The 23,528-nt window shown below is 42.3% G+C and overlaps 2 protein-coding genes across 3 annotated transcripts in view; one reads left to right on the top strand and one right to left on the bottom strand.

Moving 5' to 3' along the window:
- Window positions 1-4,669, bottom strand: part of dclre1a (DNA cross-link repair 1A (PSO2 homolog, S. cerevisiae)) — a 30,110-nt gene extending 25,441 nt beyond the window's left edge. Inside the window, exon 1 of one of the 2 annotated variants that reach the window (XM_071346982.1) lies at window positions 4,552-4,669. In XM_071346982.1, the coding sequence (XP_071203083.1) occupies window positions 4,552-4,612 (61 nt within the window). In that variant the 5' untranslated portion in view covers window positions 4,613-4,669. Of the gene's footprint in view, window positions 1-2,688; window positions 3,973-4,551 lie in introns of those variants that run through there. The other variant, XM_071346981.1, reaches the window with a different exon arrangement.
- Window positions 3,948-23,528, top strand: part of nhlrc2 (NHL repeat containing 2) — a 39,614-nt gene continuing 20,033 nt past the window's right edge. The window contains exons 1-6 of the mRNA XM_071346983.1: window positions 3,948-4,147; window positions 6,907-7,059; window positions 14,102-14,151; window positions 14,593-14,998; window positions 21,517-21,638; window positions 21,843-21,972. Coding sequence (XP_071203084.1) covers window positions 3,985-4,147; window positions 6,907-7,059; window positions 14,102-14,151; window positions 14,593-14,998; window positions 21,517-21,638; window positions 21,843-21,972 — 1,024 coding nt within the window. The 5' untranslated portion in view covers window positions 3,948-3,984. The remainder of the gene's footprint in view (window positions 4,148-6,906; window positions 7,060-14,101; window positions 14,152-14,592; window positions 14,999-21,516; window positions 21,639-21,842; window positions 21,973-23,528) is intronic.

Genomic DNA, 23,528 nt, shown 5'->3' on the forward strand with positions numbered 1-23,528 from the left:
GCACAGCTTTGACAGTGCTACTGTATCTTTTTTGACAAGCAAAGTCCCAAACGGCGTTCCATAGTATGTATGTCGTGAAGCTAATAGCAGTGACGTTATTACTGTGTAACTCTAGTAGGGCAACATCTGAAAAATAGGGCACTTGCAAGTGTGTACCGGTGCACGACTAGTAGGCGAAAGCCAACATCACCCACGACAGAGAACGGTTGATTGTCAAGGGCAATGAATTCCATTATCTTGGCTTTAATGGATTTCGCCTTTGAGTTGTCTCGCTGAAATTGTCTTACTCTTTCAAATGACTGCTCGACTTCTTGACTGCTCGATCCACACAGCAGACATTGTGTGGGCTAGGTTAGGAATGTTGTGTTGCATGTGTAGCGCAAAACTTTACGTGGCGTTATTACGTCATGTACCTACGTTATATACGTATGCACGGTAGCTTTGCACCGATATGTTCATCCCTACTAAGAATATTAGTAATTGACTGACCAGGTCTCTCCAGATCTCCCAACAATGCTATTTCTAGTGTCAATTTTAGATTAATATTATGCTCTTTCAGCCATTCCTGAACCGGAGACCAGAAACAGACTACCTGAGGGCAATATCAGAACAAATGGTCTATTCTGTATCCTCACAACAAAATCTGCAGAGCTGCGATGATTTTATGCCCCAAATATTCAACATTTTGTTGGTGGCAAGAATTCTGTACAATCATTTTAGCTGAAAAGCACGAAATGTTGAATCTTGCGTCATTTTATATATCAACTCAGACACCCTGTGCCATGGAATCGGTATATCAAAAATCTCTTCCCAGTTATTTTGCAATCTGTATGGCACAGCTGTCAACATCCTGGTCCTCAAATGAAACTTGTATTCTTTCCTATTTATGCTATTCTGTTCCTCTGCCAAATTTGATATTTTATATTGGGCAAACAGACCAGTTCCTAACCTCTTCCATCTGCCTCCTCCATTTTTGGGGTAGTGCTGTTATCAGTTGTTTGTAATCTTGGATTGAGCAGACCTTCCCATAGAATTCCAATACCTCCATGGAGGACATACAGTACCAGTCAAAAAGGGTTTATCATTATTTTCTCCATCGTAAAATAACAGTGAAGACATCAAAACTACATGTAATCATGTAAGCAAAAAAGTGTTAAATCCAAATGTATTTTAGATTCTTCAAAGGGTCATTGCATTCTGCAGCGATACGCCATCCCTTCTGGTTTGCACTTAGTGGGAGTATCATTTGTTTTCAAACAGGACAATGACCCAAAACACACCTCCAGGCTGTGTAAGGGCTATTTGGCCAAGGAGAGTGATGGAGTGCTGCATCAGATGACCTGGCCTCCACAATCACCCAACCTCAACCCAATTCAAATGGTTTGGGATGAGTTGGACCACCGAGTGAAGGAAAAGCAGCCAACAAGTGCACAGCATATGTGGGAACTCCTTCAAGACTGTTGGAAAAGCATTCATCATGAAGTTGGTTGAGAAGAGTGTGCAAAGCTGTCATGAAGGTAAAAGGTGGCTACTTTGAGGAATCTCAAATATACTTTTGACTGGTACTGTATATACAGTTGAAGTCGGAAGTTTACATACACTTAGGTTGGAGTCATTAAAACTCGTTTTTCAACCACATCTTGTGAAGATACTGGAGGAAACAGGTACAAACGTATCTGTATCCACAGTAAAAACGAATCCTATATCAACATAACCTGAAAGTCCGCTCAGCAAGAAAGAAGCAACTGCTCCAAAACCGCCATAAAAAAGCCAGACTACGGTTTGCAACTGTACATGGGGACAAAGACTGTACTTTTTGGAGAAATGTCCTCTGGTCTGATGAAACAAAAATAGAACTGTTTGGCCAGTAAATAAAGGTAAATAAATAAAGGTAAATAAGCCGAAGAACACCATCCCAACCGTGAAGCACGGGGGTGGCTGCATCATGTTGTGGGGGTGCTTTGCTGCAGGAGGGACTGGTGCACTTCACAAAATAGATGGCATCATGAGGTAGGAAAATTATGTGGATATATTGAAGCATCATCTCAAGACATCAGTCAGGAAGTTAAAGCTTGGTCGCAAATGGGTCTTCCAAATGGACAATGACCCAAGCATACTTCCAATGTTGTGGCAAAATGGCTTAAGGACAAAGTCCTTTGTGGCCATCACAAAGCCCTGACCTCAACCCTATAGACAAATTGTGGGCAGAACTGAAAAAGCATGTGCGAGCAAGGAGGCCTACAAACCTGACTCAGTTACACAAGCTCTGTCAGGAGGAATGGGCCAAAATTCACCCAACTTATTGTGGGAAGCCTGTGGAAGGCTACACGAAACGTTTGACCCAAGTTAAACAATTTAAAAGACAATGCTACCAGATACTAATTTAGTGTATGTAAACTTCTGACCCACTGGGAATGTGATGAAATAAATAAAAGCTTCACAACTGGTCAATTCCCACCTGGTTAAGAACGCAGCACTAAAGGAGGCCGGGTAAGGGGAAAATGTTACAAATATTCCTGTTAAAGATTTTTTTTCTAAACAATACTTTTACATACAAATGTCAAATATATACCAAACATCCAACTCTAAATAAAGCCCTTTCATGTAGGCCTGTCGAATTTCAGAAAAATCCAGTTCCAGTTTATTGAGGAACGTCTCACGTCGCAACCTGAAACAACAATACTGTACCTTTGCGGTCATCCCCAGGAGTGTCAAGACATTCTGCGACATGCCATCTTTGCGATTGCACCACCAATATAGAGAATGGCATCTGACAGATCGGACAGTAACTTCCTCCAGTGGAAGATGCCTGGTGCACGTTCTCTCCAGCAGTAAGTGTACTATCATTATCCTGTGTTGACTGTGGAAAGGCGACATTTTGAGTTGAAAGTTTATTTTGAATAGACTCATTTGCCTTCACACCGAGGGCTTTATTTGGAGCTACTTTGGTGAGCTTCACATCTCTGACTTGGACAGAAGTGTCTCCTTTGGTTAAACTTTTTGAGGCTTGTCTGTACTTAGTCATGGGTCCATTAAAAGTTTCAGGTGTGTCTTTGTCCTTTCTTTTCTTCTTCTTCTTGAGAGGCTTATATTCCCATATGTCATCTTCCAAATCTTTCTTTGACATTTGAAGCAGCAGAAAAAAATGACACTGTTTTAAAACACCTCGTTGTAGCTACAATATAGCCTGTTTAACCGCGTTTTTCTGTAACATCCTGCAAAAAGTCAAATGATGTCATTCCATACCGTTTTGGAAAAGTTGCATCCCCTCCAATCACCAAATCAAAACCGAAAACAGCTAATTGTGTTAGCATTTTTTTCTAAATAATAACCTGTCAACAAGAAACTCTAGCAACCAGACCTAAAGCCAATGCAATGCTAAACATTTGCTATTTCGTAAAAATGTATGAAACGTATCGACTAAAGGCGATTCAAGACTGACTGATCTATACATCACCGTGCATCATGAATAACTACTAAATATTATTTGTACATCAGTCAGTCACAATTTACCCATGATACATCACGGTGATGCTCTCGCCCTGGTTTTCCACTAGTTACCACAGCCACAAAGTCAAAACATTTATGAAAAAAACCTACGTATTTTTGTTCTTAACTTGTGCTTACGGTTAAGCATAACGTTAACCACACTGCCAAGGTTAGGTTTAAAATATATATATTTGTTGAAGATACATTACAGAAAATAGGTGGGGTTTATGACTTTGTGGCTGTGGTAACTATTGACGACACCCTCGTCTATTGTTAGGAATTACAACAGCAGTTTCCAAACAATTACATAGTTATTTTTTTAAATATAAATGCACTTTTAAAATAAATATGTATCCAAGATATCCTATATTAATGAGAGCACCATTTTTGAATGAATGAATTCCATATACTAAATATTGCTAATTTTGTCACGGTTGAAAAATACTGGTGCAGAATGTAGCATTGGCTTTACCCAATGAAATTGTGGTTGGAAAGATGGCGTCCAAGTGCAACCTTTCTGCTTTATTTCCAATCCAGAGCCAGTTGGACAACGCCCTGGACAACGCTACGAACCAACAAGAGAAAGAAAACCTTGTCTACCAGTACTTGAGAAAACTAGACGACAACGATGACTTGAGGATTCCCGATTTTGACGAAGGTTAGGAAAATGTACATTAATGACAGCAAGCTGGGTGTTATTTCAAATTAGAATTGTCGAGCGTCGGCTGGCGCAGCATTTGCGCAGTCTGAAGATATACATTGTTGTGTGTTTGGAGATTACAAGTCAAACGTTTAGACACACCTACTCATTCAAGGGTTTTTCTTCAGTTGGACTTTTCTACATTGTAGAGTAATTGTGAATACGTCAAAACTATGAAATAACACATATGGCATCATGTAGTAACAAAAAAAGTGAACTTATCCTCTGCAGCAAATGTAACTCTGGGTCTTCCTTTCCTGTGGTAGTCCTCATGAAAGCCAGTTTCATCATAGCACTTCATGGTTTTTGTGACTGCACTTGAAGAAACATCAAAGTTCTTGAAATGATCCAGATTGACTTACCATGTCTTAAAGTAATGATGGACTGTTGTTTCTCTTTGCTTATTTGAGCTGTTCTTGCCATAATATGGACTTGGTCTTTTACCAAACAAGGGCCATCTTCTGTATACCACCCCTACCTTGTCACAACACAACTGATTGGCTCAAACATATCAAGAAGTAAATAAATTCAAAAAAAAATATTTTAACAAGGCACACCTGTTAATTGAATTGCATTCCAGATGACTACCCCATGAAGCTGGTTGAGAGAATGCCAAGAGTGTGAAGCTGTCATCAAGGCAAAGGCTGGCTACTTTGAAGAATCTAAAATATATAATATATTTTGATTTGGTTACTACATGATGTGTTATATTATAGTTTTTTTTGTCTTCACTATTATTCTACAATGTAGAAAACCGTAGAAAAACCCTTGAATGAGTAGGTGTGTCCAATTTTTGACTAGTACTGTATGTACAGTTGAAGTTGGGAAGTTTACATACACCTTAGTCAAATACATTTAAACTCAGTTTTTAAAAATTCCTGACATTTAATCCTAGAAAAAATTCCTTGTCTTAGGTCAGTTAGGATCACCACTTCATTTTAATAATGTGAAATGTCAGAATAATAATATAGAGAATGATTTATCTAAGCTTTTATTTCTTTCATCACATTCCCAGTGGGTCAAAAGTTTACATACACTCAATTAGTATTTGGTAGCATTGCTTTTAAATTGTTTAACTTGGGTCAAATGTTTCAGGTAGCCTTCCACAAGCTTCCCACAATATGTTGGGTGAATTTTGTCCCATTCCTCCTGACAAAGCTGGTGTAACTGAGTCAGGTTTGTAGGCCTTCTTGCTCGCACATGCTTTTTCAGTTCTGCCCACAAATATTCTATAAGTATGAGGTCAGGGCTTTTTGATGGCCACTCCATTACCTTCATTTTTTTGTCCTTAAGCCATTTTGCCACAACTTTGGAAGTATGCTTGGGGGTCATTGTCCATTTGGAAGACCCATTTGCGACCAAGCTTTAACCTCCTGACTGATGTCTTGAGATGATGCTTCAATATATCCACATAATTTTCCTCCCTCATGATGCAATCTATTTTGTGAAGTGCACCAGTCCCTCCTGCAGCAAAGCACCCCCACAACATGATGCTGCCACCCCCGTGCTTTACGGTTGGGATGGTGTTCTTCGGCTTGCAAGCTTCCCCTTTTTCCTCCAAACATAACGATGGTCATTATGGCCAAACAGTTATATTTTTGTTTCATCAGACCAGAGGACATTTCTCCAAAAAGTCTGATATTTGTTGCCATGTGCAGTTGCAAACCGTAGTCTGGCTTTTTCATGGCGGTTTTGGAGCAGTGGCTTCTTCCTTGCTGAGCGGCCTTTCAGGTTATGTCGACATAGGACTAATTTTACTATGGATATTGATACTTTTGTACTTGTTACCTCCAGCATCTTTCCAAGGTCCTTTGCTGTTCTGGGAATGTTTTGCACTTTTCGCACCAAAGTACGTTCATCTCTAGGAGACAGAACGCGTCTACTTCCTGAGCGGTATGACGGCTGCGTGATCCCATGGTGTTTATACTTGCGTACTATTGTTTGTACAGATGAACGTGGTACCTTCAGGCGTTTGGAAATTGCTCCCAAGGATGAACCAGACTTGTGGAGGTCAACAATTAATTTTCTGAGGTCTTGGCTGATTTCTTTAGATTTTCTCATGATGTCAAGCAAAGAGGCACTGAGTTTGAAGGTAGGCCTTGAAATACATCCACAGGTACACCTCCAATTGACTCAAATGATGTCATTTAGCCTATCAGAAGCTTCTAAAGCCATGACATAATTTTCTGGAATTTTCCAAGCTGTTTAAAGGCACAGTCAACTTAGTGTATGTAAACTTCTGACCCACTGGAATTATGATACAGTGAAATAATCTGTATGTAAACTGAAAATTTACTTGTGTCATGAACAAAGTAGATGTCCTAACCGACTTGCCAAAGCTATAGTTTGTTAACAAGAAATTTTGGAGTCATTGAAAAACAAGTTTTAATGACTCCAACCTAATTCTATGTAAACTTCCGACTTCAACTGTATATGGGCAGGCAGTTGCTGCACATTTTGTAATCAGTGTTGAATGGTCTGCATATTTTGACATGAAGCAATATGCATAGGTTTTGCTCTTCTTGCAACATTGTAGCCTAAAATAGAATGTGGCCTCAGACGATGTTTGCTGTATTTTCATTCTCTCACTGTCGTCTAGTATGCAAACACTGCGACTACAGGATCTTTCTTGATTTAATATTTAACAGCTCAATGTCATTATACCATTGGTTGTGAAATGGTAATGATACTGTTTGGTAATGCATATTTTTCTGCAGGTCTCGAATGGCTGAACACAGAAGGTCCCCTTTCTTTCACCAGAGAGCTTGCTGGTAAAGTGGTGGTGTTGGACTTCTTTACTTACTGCTGCATAAACTGCATCCATATCCTACCTGACCTGCATCAGCTGGAGAAAAAGCACTCTGTCAAAGGTATACGCACACATATACACACACACACACTATTTGAATCCACAAATCCTGTTACATCAAGAAGGATTAAAACATGTCGAAGTTCTTGGACACTTAAGGATACAAAGCACATCTGTACCAAATGTGTCCAAAACATCGTCAGACCTTTACTGCATTAACGACAGTACTTACACCAGGTGTGCTGAAGTTATGTTAGTAGATTGCCATGTTTTGGCACAGAGCTGCAGCACTCATGTCTGCTGCTGGTGGACACACACACACACACACACACACACACTGGTTCTTGCCCCCTCTTTTTACAATGCACAATAATGACCCCATATATTGAGTTTAGAATATTATCCTATTGGCACGGTATGCTATTACAAGCTTTTTAGGCAATGTCACTGCTACCAACTCCTAATGGCACTGAATCTTTAAACAGGCTATATATATTTTTGGACCAAGTTCCAAAGCACGTTGTGCTTACTCCCTTGTGCTATAATGTGATACATTTCTAAACAATAATAAACCATGATAGATTGGAAATTATTTTCCCACTGTAGCTACTGGCTTTCGGTGGCTTTACACTACACAATTCCACATTTTATGATTGGATCCCCCCGCCGCCAGTTATGCTTGGTTTGTCCCGGATCTCAAGAGGCCGTGGTTTGTAAAGGGGAAAAAGTTGCACAGGTCTTGTAAGGAGAACAGAGCAATATCTCCTCTCTTTCTCTCCTCTCTCTTCTGAACAAAACCCTTAATTTTGTGAGCTAACTTGTAAGCAATGAAGAGGTACAGTCACATTTAACATTGTAAATTCACGAATAAGAATGATATAGAAAAATTGTATTTTTCAAATGGAGAGGGTTTCTATTGCAAAGTGACGAATGTGACAAATGAGTGATAATTGGTAAATTTTGTAAGTTCAAAGACAACTTTGGTAATATTATAAACTTTGAAACAACTGGTTTGTAGTAGGCTACAGAATTAGAGAAGCGCTGTTTGTCTGAACCTCAGGCAGTAGGCTCAAGCAAGCCTGTTTCTCTCCCCAGTCAGAGGCAACCTGCCTGAATAAAAATAAATATAACACCAGCCTGATATGAACCAGTTTGTTGTTACGTTTATTTTTGCAGGGGTAAATAATATTTGAATGGTTTCACCATTTTATTTAAATAAATGTTGGAGTAAGAAAGTCACCAGAGATGCGTTCAGTTAGAAAATAAAAAAGTAATTAAACAGAAACGGTTATGAACAACCAGTTGGGTAGACCCGTTTCAAAAAGGCCAGTGGAAAAACAGACCCGTGCCGGTTCGGATCCGAGAGTAGAAAGAGACCTCCTACTGGGCGCTGTAAGCGCCATCAATACACAAACGATATTGGCCAAATTATCCACAATTACGTGTCCTTAAACTGCCTTTAACAAATTACCAAAAAAACAATTTGTTTTATTTCGATGTGTTGTATATTCAAAAACAATTGTCCACCTCACGGTTCAGCTGTCGGAGATTTGAACACAAATGCATTGAGGCATTGCATGCATATAGGCCTGTAGACGTCCATTGTATGATATTAATATCCCAAAAATGTCTATAACGGAATGGAAGCTTAGGCCTAGCCCGGCCTAGAGAGACCGAGAGAAAGAATGCCGGCGCCATGTTCCTGACACTGACATACATTTCTTTATCGTTGTCAGACTACTATTGCTATACAGATATAGGCGTACAGAAGGAGGCTAATTCATACATTTTCAATCAGCATTATATTGTTAGATTAAAGGAGTAGCTCTGGTAGGCCTAAAACATAATTCTTCAAGTTCAACTGTCGGAGACAGTTGGAGCGCTGGTTTCACTGCCTTCATAGGCCTGCAATAGCTAAGGCAAAAAATTGCCATACCAAAGTTTCTTAACTTTTATTATTTTTTATTTTTTTCACCTTTATTTAACCAGGTAGGCCAGTAGAGAACAAGTTCTCATTTACAACTGTGACCTGGCCAAGATAAAGCAAAGCAGTGTGACAAAAACAACATAGTTACACATAAACAAACGTACAGTCAATAACACAAAAGAAAAATAGAAAAATCTATGTACAGTGTGTGCAAATGTAGGGAGGAAGGCAATAAATAGGCCCTACAGGCGAAAATAATACAAATGTATCATTAATACTGGAGTGATAGATGTGCAGATGGTGATGTGCAAGTAGAGATACTGGGGTGCAAAAGGGTAAGTAATAATATGGGGATGAGGTAGTCAGGTGTGCTATTTTACAGATTGGCTGTGTACAGGTACAGTGATTGGTAAGCTGCTCTGGCAGCTGATGCTTAAAGTTAGAGAGGGAGATATAAGACTCTAGCTTCAAAGATTTTTGCAATCCGTTCCAGTCATTGGCAGCAGTGAACTGGATGGAAAGGCGGCCAAAGGAAGTGTTGGCTTTGGGGAGGACCAGTAAAATATACCTACTGGAGCGCGTGCTACGGGTGGGTGTTGCTATGGTGACCAGTGAGCTAAGGCGGGGCTTTACCTAGCAAAGACTTATAGATGACATGGAGCCAGTGGGTTTGGTGACGGATATGTAGTGAGGGCCAGCAGACGAGAGCATACAGGTCGCAGTGGTGGGTAGTATATGGGGCTCTGGTGATAAAACGGATGGCACTGTGATAGACTACATCCAGTTTGCTGAGTAGAGTGTTGGGGGCTATTTTGTAAATGACATTGCCGAAGTCAAGGATCGGTAGGATAGTCAGTTTTACAAGGGTATGTTTGGCGGCATGAGTGAAGGAGGCTTTGTTGCGAAATAGGAAGCCGATTCCAGATTTCATTTTGGATTGGAGATGTGTGAGTCTGGAAGGAGAGTTTACAGTCTAACCAGACACCTAGGTATATGTAGTTGTCCACATATTCTAGGACAGAACCGTCCAGAGTAGTGATGCTAGTCGGGCGGGAGGGTGCGGGCAGCAATCGGTTGACGAGCATGCACTTAGTTTTACTAGCATTTAAAAGCAGTTGGAGGCGTGTTGGAGTGTTGTATAGCGTTGAAGCTCATTTGGAGGTTTGTTAGCACAGTATCCAAAGAAGGGCCAGATGTATACAGAATGGTGTCGTCTGTGTATACAGAATGGTGTCGTCTGTGTAGAGGTGTATCAGAGAATCACCAGCAGCAAGAGCGACTTCATTGATATATATACAGAGAAAAGAGTCGGCCCGAGAATATAACCCTGTGGCACCCCCATAGAGACTGCCAGACGTCCGGACAACAGGCCCTCCGATTTGACACTGTAAACTCGATCTGAGAAGTAGTTGGTGAACCAGGCGAGACAGTCATTTGAGATGTCAAATCTATTGAGTCTGCCGATAAGAATGCGGTGATTGATAGAGTCGAAAGCCTGGGCCAGGTCGATGAAGACGGCTGCACAGTACTGTCTTTTATCGATAGAGGTTATGATATCGTTTAGGAACTCGAGCGTGGCTGCGGTGCATCCATGACCAGCTCGGAAACCAGATTGCATATAGTGGAGAAGGTACGGTGGGATTCGAAATGGTCGGTGATCTGTAGTGATCCAGATTTTGCAGTTCTTTCAGAACATCAGCTGTCTGGATTTGGGTGAAGGAGAAGTGGGGGGATTTGGACACGTTGCTGCAGGGGGTGCTGAGATGTTGGCCAGGGTAGGGGTAGCCAGGTGGAAAGCTTGGTCAGCTATGGAAAAATGCTTATTGAAATCATTGATTATCAGGCCTCCCAGGTGGCGCAGTGGACTAAGGCACTGCATCGCAGTGCTAGCTGTGCCACCAGAGATTCTGGGTGGCACAGAATCTAGCGACTCCTGTGGCGGGCCGGGGCGCAGTGCACGCTGGCCAGGTTGCCAGGTGTACGGGGTTTCCTCCGACACATTGGTGCGGCTGGCTTCCGGGTTGGATGTGCATTGTGTCAAGAAGCAGTGCGGCTAGGTTGGGTATTGTTTCGGAGGATGCATGGCTCTCGACCTTCGCCTCTCCCGAGTTCGTACGGGAGTTGCAGCGATGAGACAAGACTGTAACTACTACCAATAACACGAAATTGGGGAGAAAAAAGGGGTCAAATAAAAAAATAAAAACATTAAATTAGCGATTATCGTAGATTTATCGGTGGTGACAGTGTTTCCTATCCTCAGTGCAGTGGGCAGCTGGGAGGAGGTGCTCTTATTCTCCATGGACTTTACAGTGTCCCAAAACGTTTTGGAATTAGTGCTACAGGAAGCAAATTTCTGTTTGGAAAAAGTTAGCCTTAGCTTTCCTAACTGACTGAGTATATTGGTTCCTGACTTCCCTGAAAAGTTTCATATCGCGGGGGCTATTCGATGCTATTGCAGAACGCCACAGGATGTTTTTGTGCTCGTCAAGAGCAGTCAAGTCTGGGGTGAACCAGGGGCTATATCTGTTCCTGGCTCTACATTTATTGAATGGGGCATGCTTATTTAAGATGGAGAGGAAAGCACTTTTGAAGAGCAACCAGGCATCCTCTACTGACGGGATGAGGTCAATATCCTTCCAAGATATCCAGGCCATGTCGATTAGAAAGTGTTTTAGGGAGCGTCTGACAGTGATGAGTGGTGGTCGTTTGACCGCGGACCCATTACGCACGCAGGCAATGAGGCAGTGATCGCTGAGATCCTGGTTGAAGACAGCAGAGGTGTATTTAGAGGGCAAGTTGGTCAGGATAATATCTATGAGGGTGCCCAAGGTTACGGATTTAGGGTTGTACCTGTTAGGTTCCTTGATGATTTGTGTGAGATTGAGGGCATCTAGCTTAGATTGTAGGACGGCCGGGGTGTTAAGCATGTCCCAGTTTAGGTCACCTAACAGTATGAACTCTGAAGATAGATGGGGGGCGATCAATTCACATATGGTGTCCAGGGCACAGCTGGGGGCTGACGGGGGTCTATAACAAGCGGCAACGGTGAGAGACTTGTTTCTGGAAAGGTGGATTTTTAAAAGTAGAAGCTCAAATTGTTTGGGCACAGACCTGGATAGTAAGCCTGCAGAGTTCTGTCAATCTCTGCAGTAGATTGCAACTCCGCCCCCTTTCGCAGTTCTATCTTGTCGGGAAATGATATAGTTAGGGATGGAAATGTCAGGATTTTTGTTGGCTTTCCTAAGCCAGGATTCAGACACGGCTAGGATATCCAGGTTGGCAGATTGTGCTAAAGCGGTGAGTAAAACAAACTTAGAGAGGAGGCTTCTAATGTTAACATGCATGAAACCAATGCTTTTACGGTTACAGAAGTCAACAAATGAGAGCACCTGGGGAATGGGAGTGATGCTGGGGGCTGCAGGGCCTGGGTTAACCTCTACATCACCAGAGGAACAAAGGAGGAGTAGGATAAGAGTACGGCTAAAGGCTATAAGAACTGGTTGTCTAGTGCATTCGGAACAGAGAGTTAAAGGAGCAGGTTTCTGGGCGCGGAAGAATAGCTTCAAGGCATAATGTACAGACAAGGGTATGGTAGGATGTGAGTACAGTGGAGGTAATCCTAGGCATTGAGTGACGATGAGAGAGGTTTTGTCTCTAGAGGCACCATTTAAGCCAGGTGCGGTCACCGAATGTGTGGGGGGTGGAACATAAGGTATATTGAGCAGGGCTGGAGGCTCTACAGTGAAATAAGACAAAAATACTAACCAAAACAGCAATAGACAAGGCATATTGACATTAGGGAGAGGCATGTGTAGCTGAGTGATCATAAGGTCACAGCTAGCAGGCCAGGGCTAGCAGCAGGCTAGCAGATGGCCCTCAGGGGGACGTCGCAATGGGAGAGCCTGTTGAAACCCCCTTAGACGGTTACGTCGGCAGACTAGTCGTGATGGATCGGCGGGGCTCCGTGTAGGCAGAAAAGGGACCAGGCCAATTGGCAAAAGAGGTAATTGAAGCCTAGGAATTGCTTCATGGATCTCTTCGGCTAGCCGGGAGATGGGCCTAGTTCGAGGCTAGCTCCAGGCTAACTGGTGCTTGCTTCGGGACAGAGACGTTAGCCAGGAGTAGCCACTCGGATAGCAGCTAGCTAGCTGCGATGATCCGGAGTAAAGGTACAGAACTTGTGGTGGGAATCAGGAGATGTGGTAGAGAAAAAGCAGTCCGATATGCTCTTGGTTGATATCGCGCTGTGCAGGCTGGCAAGAGTTGACCTGGCTGGCAGATGTCCGAGTTAACGGTGATGACCGCTAGCAGTGGCTAACTGACTACGAGCTAGTTAGCTGGCTAGCGTCTGAACGGGGTTCCGGTTCTAAAGTGTTAAAAATAGCAGATCCCAGATACCACATTGGGTGAGGCGGGTTGCAAGAGAGTATGTGCAGTCCGTAGATACAAAGAAAAAAAAGATAAATAAACTCAGAAAAAAAAAGAAACGTCCTCACTGTTAACTGCGTTTATTTTCAGCAAACTTAACATGTGTAAATATTTGTATGACCATAACAAGGTTCAACAACTGAGACATAAACTGAACAAGTTTAACAGTCAGTATCTGGTGTGTACTTAATGCAGCTGGGGGCCACACCAGATACTGACTGTTACTTTAGATTTTGATCCCCCCTTTTTTCAGGGACACATTATTCAATTTCTGTTAGTCACATGTTTGTGGAACTTGTTCAGTTTATGTTTCAGTTGTGGAATCTAGCTATGTTCATACAAATATTTACACATGTTAAGTTTGCTGAAAATAAACGCAGTTGACAGTGAGAGGACGTTTCTTTTTTTGATGAGTTTACATTTAAAAGGAGAGATTAAATTCATTAAAAGCATTTCTGTGAAGCTTTGTGATTGGCTCACAATTGAGCGTCGTCCCAAAGCCTAGAAATGTTTTTAAGGCTCGGTTTTCAGAGCCGTTGGCGGAATTTAATGTACCGCGTTGGTTCCCGGCTACACCTTTCAGATATAAAGAAAAGGCGTTATAAGGAAGACGTTATGATAAAGATTGCGGGATTTTGTTTCAGTATAAAAGGCATATAACTGTTCATGACCAATCCTGATATGATTTTATTTTTCCTCTGTTTCTCATTCTCTCTTTCCCCCCCTCCATCTGTTTCTCTCTTTTAAGATGGGCTTGTTATCGTGGGTGTCCACTCTGCCAAGTTCCCCAACGAAAAGGTAAGCCGTTGTCATGTTTTATTTGAAATGTGATCTAAATAATTCCATTCTTCATTAATATTGCAACACAGCTTCTCCATTATTAAAGGGATAGTTTACACACATTATTTAAGTCATGGTACTTAAAAAATTCCATGCCTCGAAACTACTCTGGAACAGGACCAAGCCAGATTGCAATCCACACTCTGGGTGTGTATGCATAGTCACAAGTACTATTTGCTAACATTGGCACTGAACAAAAACAATAAAAGTGAATGGTAGAAAAATCTTATTTTCATAACATTGAAATGTTAGTTGTTGGAGGTAGTAGCTAAGTAGGTAAACAAATCCAAAGTCTGTGTGTGTGTATGGAAACGGCAAGTATTATTGTAATTCAAGTCAACTATACCATTAACCATAAAATGTTTTACTAAGTGGAATGGATTTTACCTCCTGTTCAAGGTGCTGCAGAACGTGCGGAGCGCTGTGCTCCGCTACAACATCACCCACCCGGTGGTGAATGATGGAGACGCTCGGCTGTGGCATGAGCTGGAGGTGACCTGTTGGCCCACCCTGGTGCTCGTTGGGCCCAGGGGCAACCTGCTCTTCTCGCTGGTGGGAGAGGGCCACCGTGAGCGCCTAGCGCTCTTCACCAACACCTCCCTTCGACACTACAGGGACCAGGTCCTGCTCAGTGGCCACCTCGTGGGGACCAAGCTTTACAGGGACTCTCTGCCCCCATCGCTTCTTTCCTTTCCTGGGAAGGTAGCAGTGGATTCCAGTAGGAAGAGACTGGCTATAGCAGATACGGGCCATCATCGGGTACTGGTGGTGTCCAGCATTGGGCTGGTGCTTTACTCTATAGGAGGTAAGGGCTGGATGAGCATCGCCTCAAAATAAATCAGATGAATGGGGATGCCTGTTTTACACATCCTAATTCTATGATCGCCTCAAGGCTTGACAGAGCTTGTGGTGAGAAATCCAAATATACCAGTGAGGAATAGAACTGTATTTTCTGACCCAGTTGAAGGGTGGGGTGTCAGAAGAATCTTAGACATATTTATGTAGCCAACCTATTAGGGGATTTTTATGTCCAACAACACCTTAACCCCTGCTTTGAAATCAGGAATAAGAAATGGAGCAGTATTAAAGAATTGTTAACCCCCTAGAGTCGAATGACGCACTGGTGTGTCAATCTACGTAACATAAAAAATCAAAATCCATCAATTTAAGCTATAGATATGTTTTTTTTTTTTTGCATTGGATGCGGTTCAATTCACCGCATCTGCCGATGTTGCACTTCCGCGGTAAAAGATTCAGCTACAGCGGTGTTAATAAGACCATGAGACATCCCAAAAATCGGTGTTCTCACAAAAAATTGCTCCACGACTCCCACAAGTGGACAAGTGTGGCATATCAAGAAGCTGATTAAACAGCATGATCATTACACAGGTGCATCTTGTGCTGCAGACAATAAAAGCCCCCTCTAAAATGTTTTGTCACACAACACAATGCTACAAATGTCTCAAGTTTTGAGGGAGTGTGCAATTGGCATGCTGACTGCAGGAATGTCCACTAGAGCTGTTGCCAGAGAATTGAATGTTAATTTCTCTACCATAATCCGCCTTCAATGTCATTTTAGTGAATTTAGCAGTATGTCCAACCGGCCTCACAACCGTGTGTTGTGTATGGCGTCATGTGGGCGAGCGGTTTGTTGATGTCAACGTTGTGGACAGAGTGCCCCATTTGGCAGTGGGGTCATGGTATTTGTATTTATTATGGATCCCCATTAGCTGCTGCCAAAGCAAATGCTACTCTTCCTGGGGTCGAAACACACCAAAGAATCCACATTACATATAAAACGGTGAACTATGTTTGTACTGAATGAGCTAAAGGTAAAACGGTACATCATATAACATCCCCACACCACCACATATCCACAACACAAAATGTTCAATACCAACATACAACAATATCACAATGTATGCGTGTGTCTTCACAGTCCCCGATGTTCCATAAGGTGTATATTTACCTGCTTTTTAAATCGGATGTGGAATAGAGTTCCATGTAGTCATGGCTCTATGTAGTACTGTGCATCTCCCATAGTCTGTTCTGGAGTTGGGGACTGTGAAGAGACCTCTGGTGGCATGTCTTGTGGGATTTGCATGGGCGTCTGAGCTGTGTGCTAGTATTTAAACAGACAGCTCGGTACCTTCAGCTTGTCAACACCTCTTAAGAAAACAAGTAATGATGAAGTCAATCTCTCTTCCACTTTGAGCCATGAGAGATTGACATGCATATCATTAATGTTAGCTCTCTGTGTACTTTTAAGGTATGGCAGGCATAGCTATGGACAGCGAACACAATTGCATTTTATTTGTTGGCAATTTGAATGCACAGAGATACCGTGAAGAGATCCTGAAGCCCATTGTCGTGCCATTCATCCACTGCCATAACCTCATATTTCAGCATGATAATGTACACAATCTGTGGCATTGTGTTATGTGACAAAAATGCACATTTTAAAGTGGCTTTTTATGTCCCCAGCACAAGGTGCACCTGTGTAATGATCAAGCTGTTTAATCAGCTTTTTGATATGCCACACCTGTCAGGTGGATGGGTTATATTAGCAAAGAAATGCTCACTAACAGGGATGTAAACAAATTCGTGCACAAAATTTGAGAGAAATCAGCTCTTTGTGCCTTTGGAAAATCTGAGATTTTTTATTTCAGCTCATGAAACATGGGACCAACACATTATATGTTGCGTTTATATTTTTGTTCAGTGTAGAAAGTACTGATTTGTAAAGGAAGAAATGATTAACACAACATCCTAAGTTTTAGGAGAAAGCTCCAAATCTACCCTCTGCTGCAAGTAGAATCGAGACGGTCTGCCTCTCCCTAAATCCCAACATCTCAGCTATAGTCTCTTGCATATTGCTAAATAATCTTTGTCAGAAACATTTTGATACGGTAATTGCATAGTCTTATTATGGGACGCATGTGAGGTGTATATAATTGTTTAACAAGTCACATCATAAGTTGCATGGACACCCTCTGTGTGTAATAAGTGTTTAACAGGATTTTTGAATGACTACCTTATCTCTCAGTGAAAAGAAGGAAGCCTGTAAAGAATAAAAATATCTCAAAACATGCATCCTGTTTGCAACAAAACACAAAAGCAATACTGCAAACAAATTGGCAAAGCAATTTGCCAAATTGCCAATCACTTTTTGTCCTGAATACAAAGTGTTATGTTTGGGGCAAATCCAATACAACCCATTATTGAGTACCACTCTCCATATTTTCAAGCATAGTGGTGGATGCATCATGTTATGGGTATACTTGTAATCATTAAGGACTGGGGATTTTTTCAGAATAGAAAAGAAACAGACTGGAACTAAGCACATGCTAAATCCTAGAGGAAAATCTGGTTCAGTCTGCTTTCCACCAGACACAGAGATTAATTTAACTTTCAAATATCCTAAAACACAAGGCCAAATCTACGCTGGAGTTGCTTACCAAGACGACACTGAATGTTCCTGAGTGGCCGAGTTACAGTTATGATTTAACTTAACTTTTTCCACATTTTTTTTACAGCCTTATTTTAAAATTCATTAAATTGTTTGTCATCAATCTACACACAAAAACCCATAATGACAAAGCAAAACATGATTATTATAATTTTCTTTGCAAATATATAAAAAATACAGATACCTTATTTACACAAGTATTCAGATGCTTTACTCAGTACTTTGTTGAAGCACCTCAAGTCTTCTTGAGTATGACGCTACAAGCTTGGTACACCTGTATTTGGGGAGTTTTTCCCATTCTGCTCTGCAGATTCTCTCAAGCTCTGTCAGGTTGGATGGGGAGCGTTGCTGCAGAGCTATTTTCAGGTTTCTCCAGAAATGTTCAAGTCCGGGCTCTGGCTGGCCCACTCAAGGACATTCAGAGACTTGTCCCGAAGCCACTCCTGCGTTGTCTCGGTTGTGTGCTGAGGGTCGTTATCTGGTTGCGTTGTCTCGGTTGTGTGCTGAGGGTCGTTATCTGGTTGCGTTGTCTCGGTTGTGTGCTGAGGGTCGTTATCTGGTTGGAAGGTGTACCTTTGCCCCAGTCTGAGGCCCTGGGCGCTCTAGAGCAGGTTTTCATCAAGGATCTCTCTGTACTTTGCTCTGTCCATCTTTCTCGCAATCTCTGCCACTGAAAAGCATCGCCACAGCTTGATGCTGCCACCACCATGCTTCACCGTAGGGATGGTGCCAGGTTTCCTCCAAACGTGATGCTTGTCATTCAGGCCAAATAGTTCAATTTTGGTTTCATCAGACCAGAGAATCTTGTTTCTCATGGTCTGAGAGTCCTTTAGGTGCCTTTTTGCAAGCTCCAAGCGGGCTGTCATGTGCCTTTTTACAAAGGAGTGGCTTCCGTCTGGCCAGTCCTACCATAAAGGCCTAATTGGTGAAGTGCTGCTGAGATGATTGTCCTTCTGGAAGGTTCTCTGTGTACTCGGACATACAGTATTTCTCCTGCCTCTAGTCAAGCATCCAACTGTTTCTGGATAATGGTGGTTCGGAGGCAGTGGTTTGTGCTCCCAAGTGGCGCAGCGGTCTAAAGCACTGCATCTACGTGTCACTACAGACCCTGATTCGATCCCGGGCTGTATCACAATCACAATGTTCAACATAGGAGGGCCAAGCACAGGAAGCAGCTATTTCAGTAATTTAGTTGGAATAGGGTCCAGTATGCAGCTTGACGGTTTAGAGGCCATGACTATTTTCATGAATGTGTAAAGAGATATAGTACTAAAACACTTGAGTGTCTCCCTTGATCCTAGGTCCTGGCAGTGTTGTGCAGACTCAGGACAACATACCCTGTAGTGATGGCAGATAATATAAAACATTTTGGTGACTAATATTCACATGGAAAAGTCCACAGACCCACTCAAAGACCAATATGACAGAGCTGAGTGACTTGGTGTGTAGAGAAAAGGCCTAGAACCGAGCCGTGGGGGACACCAGTAGTGAGAGTAAGTGGTGCAGACACAGACCCTCTCCACGTCACCTGTGCAGAGTCTAAGACGCCCAGCCCTGAGAGGAGGACCTGATGGTTTATGGTGTCGAAGGCAGCGGATAGATCTAGGAGGATGAGAACAGAAGAGAGAGAGTTAGCTTTGGCAGTGCAGAGAGCCTCCCTGACAGAGAAGAGCGATCTCGGTTGAGTGACCCGTCTTGAAGCCTGACTGGTTAGGGTTCTGAGAGAGATAACAAGAAAATTCAGAGCCAGAGCTCTCAAGTGTTTGAATGAAAAGAAAGGGATACAGGTCTATAGTTTTTGATGTCAGTGTTGATTTCTAGAGGAGGGGAGCGACTCAGGCCATGTTGAAGTCGTCAGAGTGGACGCAGCCAGGGGTCAGGGATGAGCTGATGAGGAATGGAAGGTCCGTATAGATGGTCTGGAGAAGGGAGGAGAAGATGGAGCAGGTTGTCGGGCAGCTAGAACTTACTAGTCGCAAGATTTCATCTGAAGAAAGAGCGGAAAAAGAGGTCAAGGCATAGGGTAGTTCTGTGTGAGTGAGACCAGTGGACTGAACACTTTTTTAAAGTGTTTGACAAAGTTGTCCGCAGGGAGGAAAGAGGTTTAAGGAGGGATGAGAAGGTGGAAAAGAGTTTACTTGGGTTAGAGGCAGAAGCTTGACATTTAGAGTGGTTAAAAATGGCTTTAGCAGCGGTCACAGAGGAAGAGAAGGTAGAGGGAGTGAAATAATGATATTGTAGGTCCTCGAAGTTTAGTTTTCCTCCATTTCTTTCCTCAGCTGCCCGCAGCCCTGTTCTGTAAGGTCGCAGTGAGTTACTCAGCCATGTAGCAAGAGGGGAGGGCCGAGCCGGGAGAAAAGGGGACAGTGTAAGTCATAGGATGTGGAAAGGGAGGAGAGTAGGGTCGCGGAGGCAGAATCAGGAGACTGGGGAGAAGGATTTAGCGGAAGGGAGAGATGATAGGATAGAGGAGAGAGTAGCGGGAGAGAGAGAGCGAAGATTGTGACAGCACATGACTATCTGGGTAGGGGCTGAGTGGTACAGGGACTTGTTTCCATGCTGCTGTGCAGTTTGTTGCTACTTTGCTACCTGCCAACTTTTCGTTTTTTACTTTTTATTTTTCCCCTCGCTCTACTTTTTTCATTAAACTGTTTCACCCCGGATTATATTTTGGGCCTCCCGAGTGGCGCAGCAGTCTAACGCACTACAGACCTGGGTTCGATCCCAGGCTGTGTCGTAGCCGGCCGCGACCGGGAGACCCATGAGGTAGCGCACAATGGGCCCAGTGTCGTCTGGGTTAGGGGAGGGATTTGGCCGGCCGGGATGTCCTTGTCCCATCGCACTCTAGCGACTCCTGTGGCGGGCCGGGTGCATGCATGCTGACACGGTCGCCAGTTGTACGGTGTTTCCTCCGACACATTGGTGCGGCTGGCTTCCGGGTTAAGCGAGCAGTGTGTCAAGAAGCAGTGCGGCTTGGCAGGGTTGTGTTTCGGAGCACGCATGGCTCTCGACCTTTGCGCCTCCCGTGTCCATATGGGAGTTGCAGCAATGGGACAAGACTGTAACTACCAATTGGATATCACGAAATTGGGGAGAAAAAAGGAGTCAAGAAATATTATTCAATAAATAAACACACTCAGTGATTGATTAGACATACAGGGATGAGTTAAAATTGCAATAAAAAAAGATCTCATGGGGGCTTTAAAGATATATGTGGGGTTTTGGTAATGAAATGACAAGACACTAGTTTCTTTAAACTTACAGAAGGCAAATAATTTCTCCAAAACTAACGATTGAGTGTTGATATTGTTTTGCACGGGTTTATACTTCAATGTTATTGTGTTTTAATATGCATTTCTAATACATTTTAAGAATGTCTGGTAGATGTTGTCTTAGATCAAAGCCTTTACTTATTCCTATTTTCTAAAATGGAAAATGGTTGGAAAATGTATATATGCCTTAATTTCCCCAAAATATAGACTCTTGGCTTTCATTTTGACACCCAATCTGATATTATATGTTGGTCCTAATGGGTCATTTACGTGTAAGTGCCATTTGTCTATTTATTGGTAATATTCAATTTTGTTAACCTTGTGTTTTAGTAGACTGCTACCTAATGAAAGATGTGATGGCAACGCACGTTTATCCAGAATTCTAGATGCTGTGTTTGTATAGAAATGTAATCGTATGTATAGTCTTAGCTAGGAGGCAAGGGTCTGTCCAACCTGCCCAGGTCTTTGACATATTGACATGTCAATGCAAATGAAAGAAATACTAACTTAAAAGGCCTCTTTAGACTATTGACATGCACCCCAAATGAAGTCTTCCATACCTGTCATCCTGTGACATCACAGGGCCTGAGAGTGGTAGGAAAGACGGTAATCTCGACGAAGCAACCTTCTGCTCCCCACAGGGGATTGTCATCAAAGGAGATACTGTCTTTGTGGCCGACACTGAAAACCATCTGATCAGAAAGGTAAGAAAGAGGCTGCCCAATTATGGTCTTTTGCCTTTTTATTGGCAAAAGATCTGATCTGATTGGTCAAAAGACCAATAAATGGCCCAAAAAAATCGCAGTTGGGCTGCCTGTGTAAACGGATCCTAAGTACTTCTAAATAGAACCTCCTCAGACTCTTTAATCTTTATTACTTTCCAATCTCTCGCTCACTCTCGCTCTCAGATTGACTTGTTGAAGGGACAGGTCAGCACCCTGGCAGGAGTGGGATTTCAAGGCACAGACATGGAGGGAGGGGCCATGGGACCCCAGCAGCCTATCAGCTCACCCTGGGACTTGGCCCTTGGGACTGCAGGTATGTCTAGAGCCAACTTACTGGTAGGTCTCCACTTAGAATGGATTTAAATTGATCCAACTTGGGGTGACTAAGTACCAAATTAAATACAACAGAATCAGAACCACTGGGTCTATACTTGTGAACATTAGGTATTTTTTTTTTCATCTCAAAATGCGCATCAAACCAATCACAATCATTGGACGTATTTGCACATGATAAAATACTACATGTTAGCTGTTCCCATTACATAACCTGGCTCATTTAGCCTTATGCTAACCTGACCAGATGGCAGTGATTATGTCTGGTAACACATTCTGCGTCATTTAATTACAAATGTGGACGTGATCAAATACCTTTTAATGAAAATGGCCTCAACAGAAGTCAAACGGCACGATATGCTATTCAAAGTTACTAAAACGCGCCAAATTTCAACTGAACCAATAGCTCACAGCCTGGCTCCAGGTACTTTTCGCCGTTTGCGGCCCAGGTGAGATATAGTTTTTTTCCAGTGAAATGTACAATTATATTTATTGTGATAGTGTGTTGCGAAAGGAAGTGCAGCCAAACCTTGAAAATGGAGATTACAAATATATTTCATGAGGAGCCGACACAGGCTATTGCTACAGGTTAACGTTAGTGGTACCGGAGCGACACTCCACCACTTAGAATGGTGCTTGTTTAATAAAGTTTAGATCAAAACTGAATCAATGTCTAGCAATATCACTTGATGATTAATTAGTATTCTACATAGGCCTAACATACCGAATACAATAGCATAGTATAACGTTACTGTTAGAACAAAAACACCACTTAGGCTATCTGTTATACTTACATGTACTACGTTTCATGTACTTTATTATAATCATCCACTTTGTCACATTGTGTTATTTGAATCGCGCATCCACGACTAGCAGTGAACAGTTTTTTTCCCTTAATAAAAAAGCTTGAAGCAAGGGGGGCCTCAAACCCACTGTTTCTGTGTCATGAAGACTCAGTCAACCGGTTTAGCGGTATGCCACCTGGCAGCGATTTATAATGGCCGTATATGACAGCTATTTGACAAGATGGAATATATAAATGGAATATAGTTGAACATTTTTTGTTTATCCATGCTTGTCTCAGAGCAGCGCGAAATGGTGCTGAAATAGACATTCACAGCGGGAAGGCTATATATAACGATATTTTAGAGATGATTTCGTTTTCAAAAAAACGACTTGTTTGATTGTTATCTGAATAAAGGCCAAAATAATATTTCTGAAGTCCAAAATATAGCCCTGCTAATAGCCATAATGACGCTGTACAACGTGACCATGTGTGTTTGAAAGAGTATTTTCCAGTAAGCAACAATTTGTTTGTCTTTATTAGACAACTTTGTTCCAATATTTCTGTAATTCAGTGATATTTATTCCCATAGTAAATCGTTATGAATCCATAACTAAATCAACATCTGCATTTTGAAAGAGTATTTTTATCAATGAAAGCATAAAGATGCTTTACATTTGGATAATAAAGCATTTTGAATATATAAGCCACCTGCATTTGTTTATTAGGCTACTGTGCAGTCTAACAAGTAA

This window comes from Salvelinus alpinus, chromosome 17 (genome assembly GCF_045679555.1).
Source record: "Salvelinus alpinus chromosome 17, SLU_Salpinus.1, whole genome shotgun sequence".
In the NCBI taxonomy this organism is placed as follows: Eukaryota; Metazoa; Chordata; class Actinopteri; order Salmoniformes; family Salmonidae; genus Salvelinus; species Salvelinus alpinus.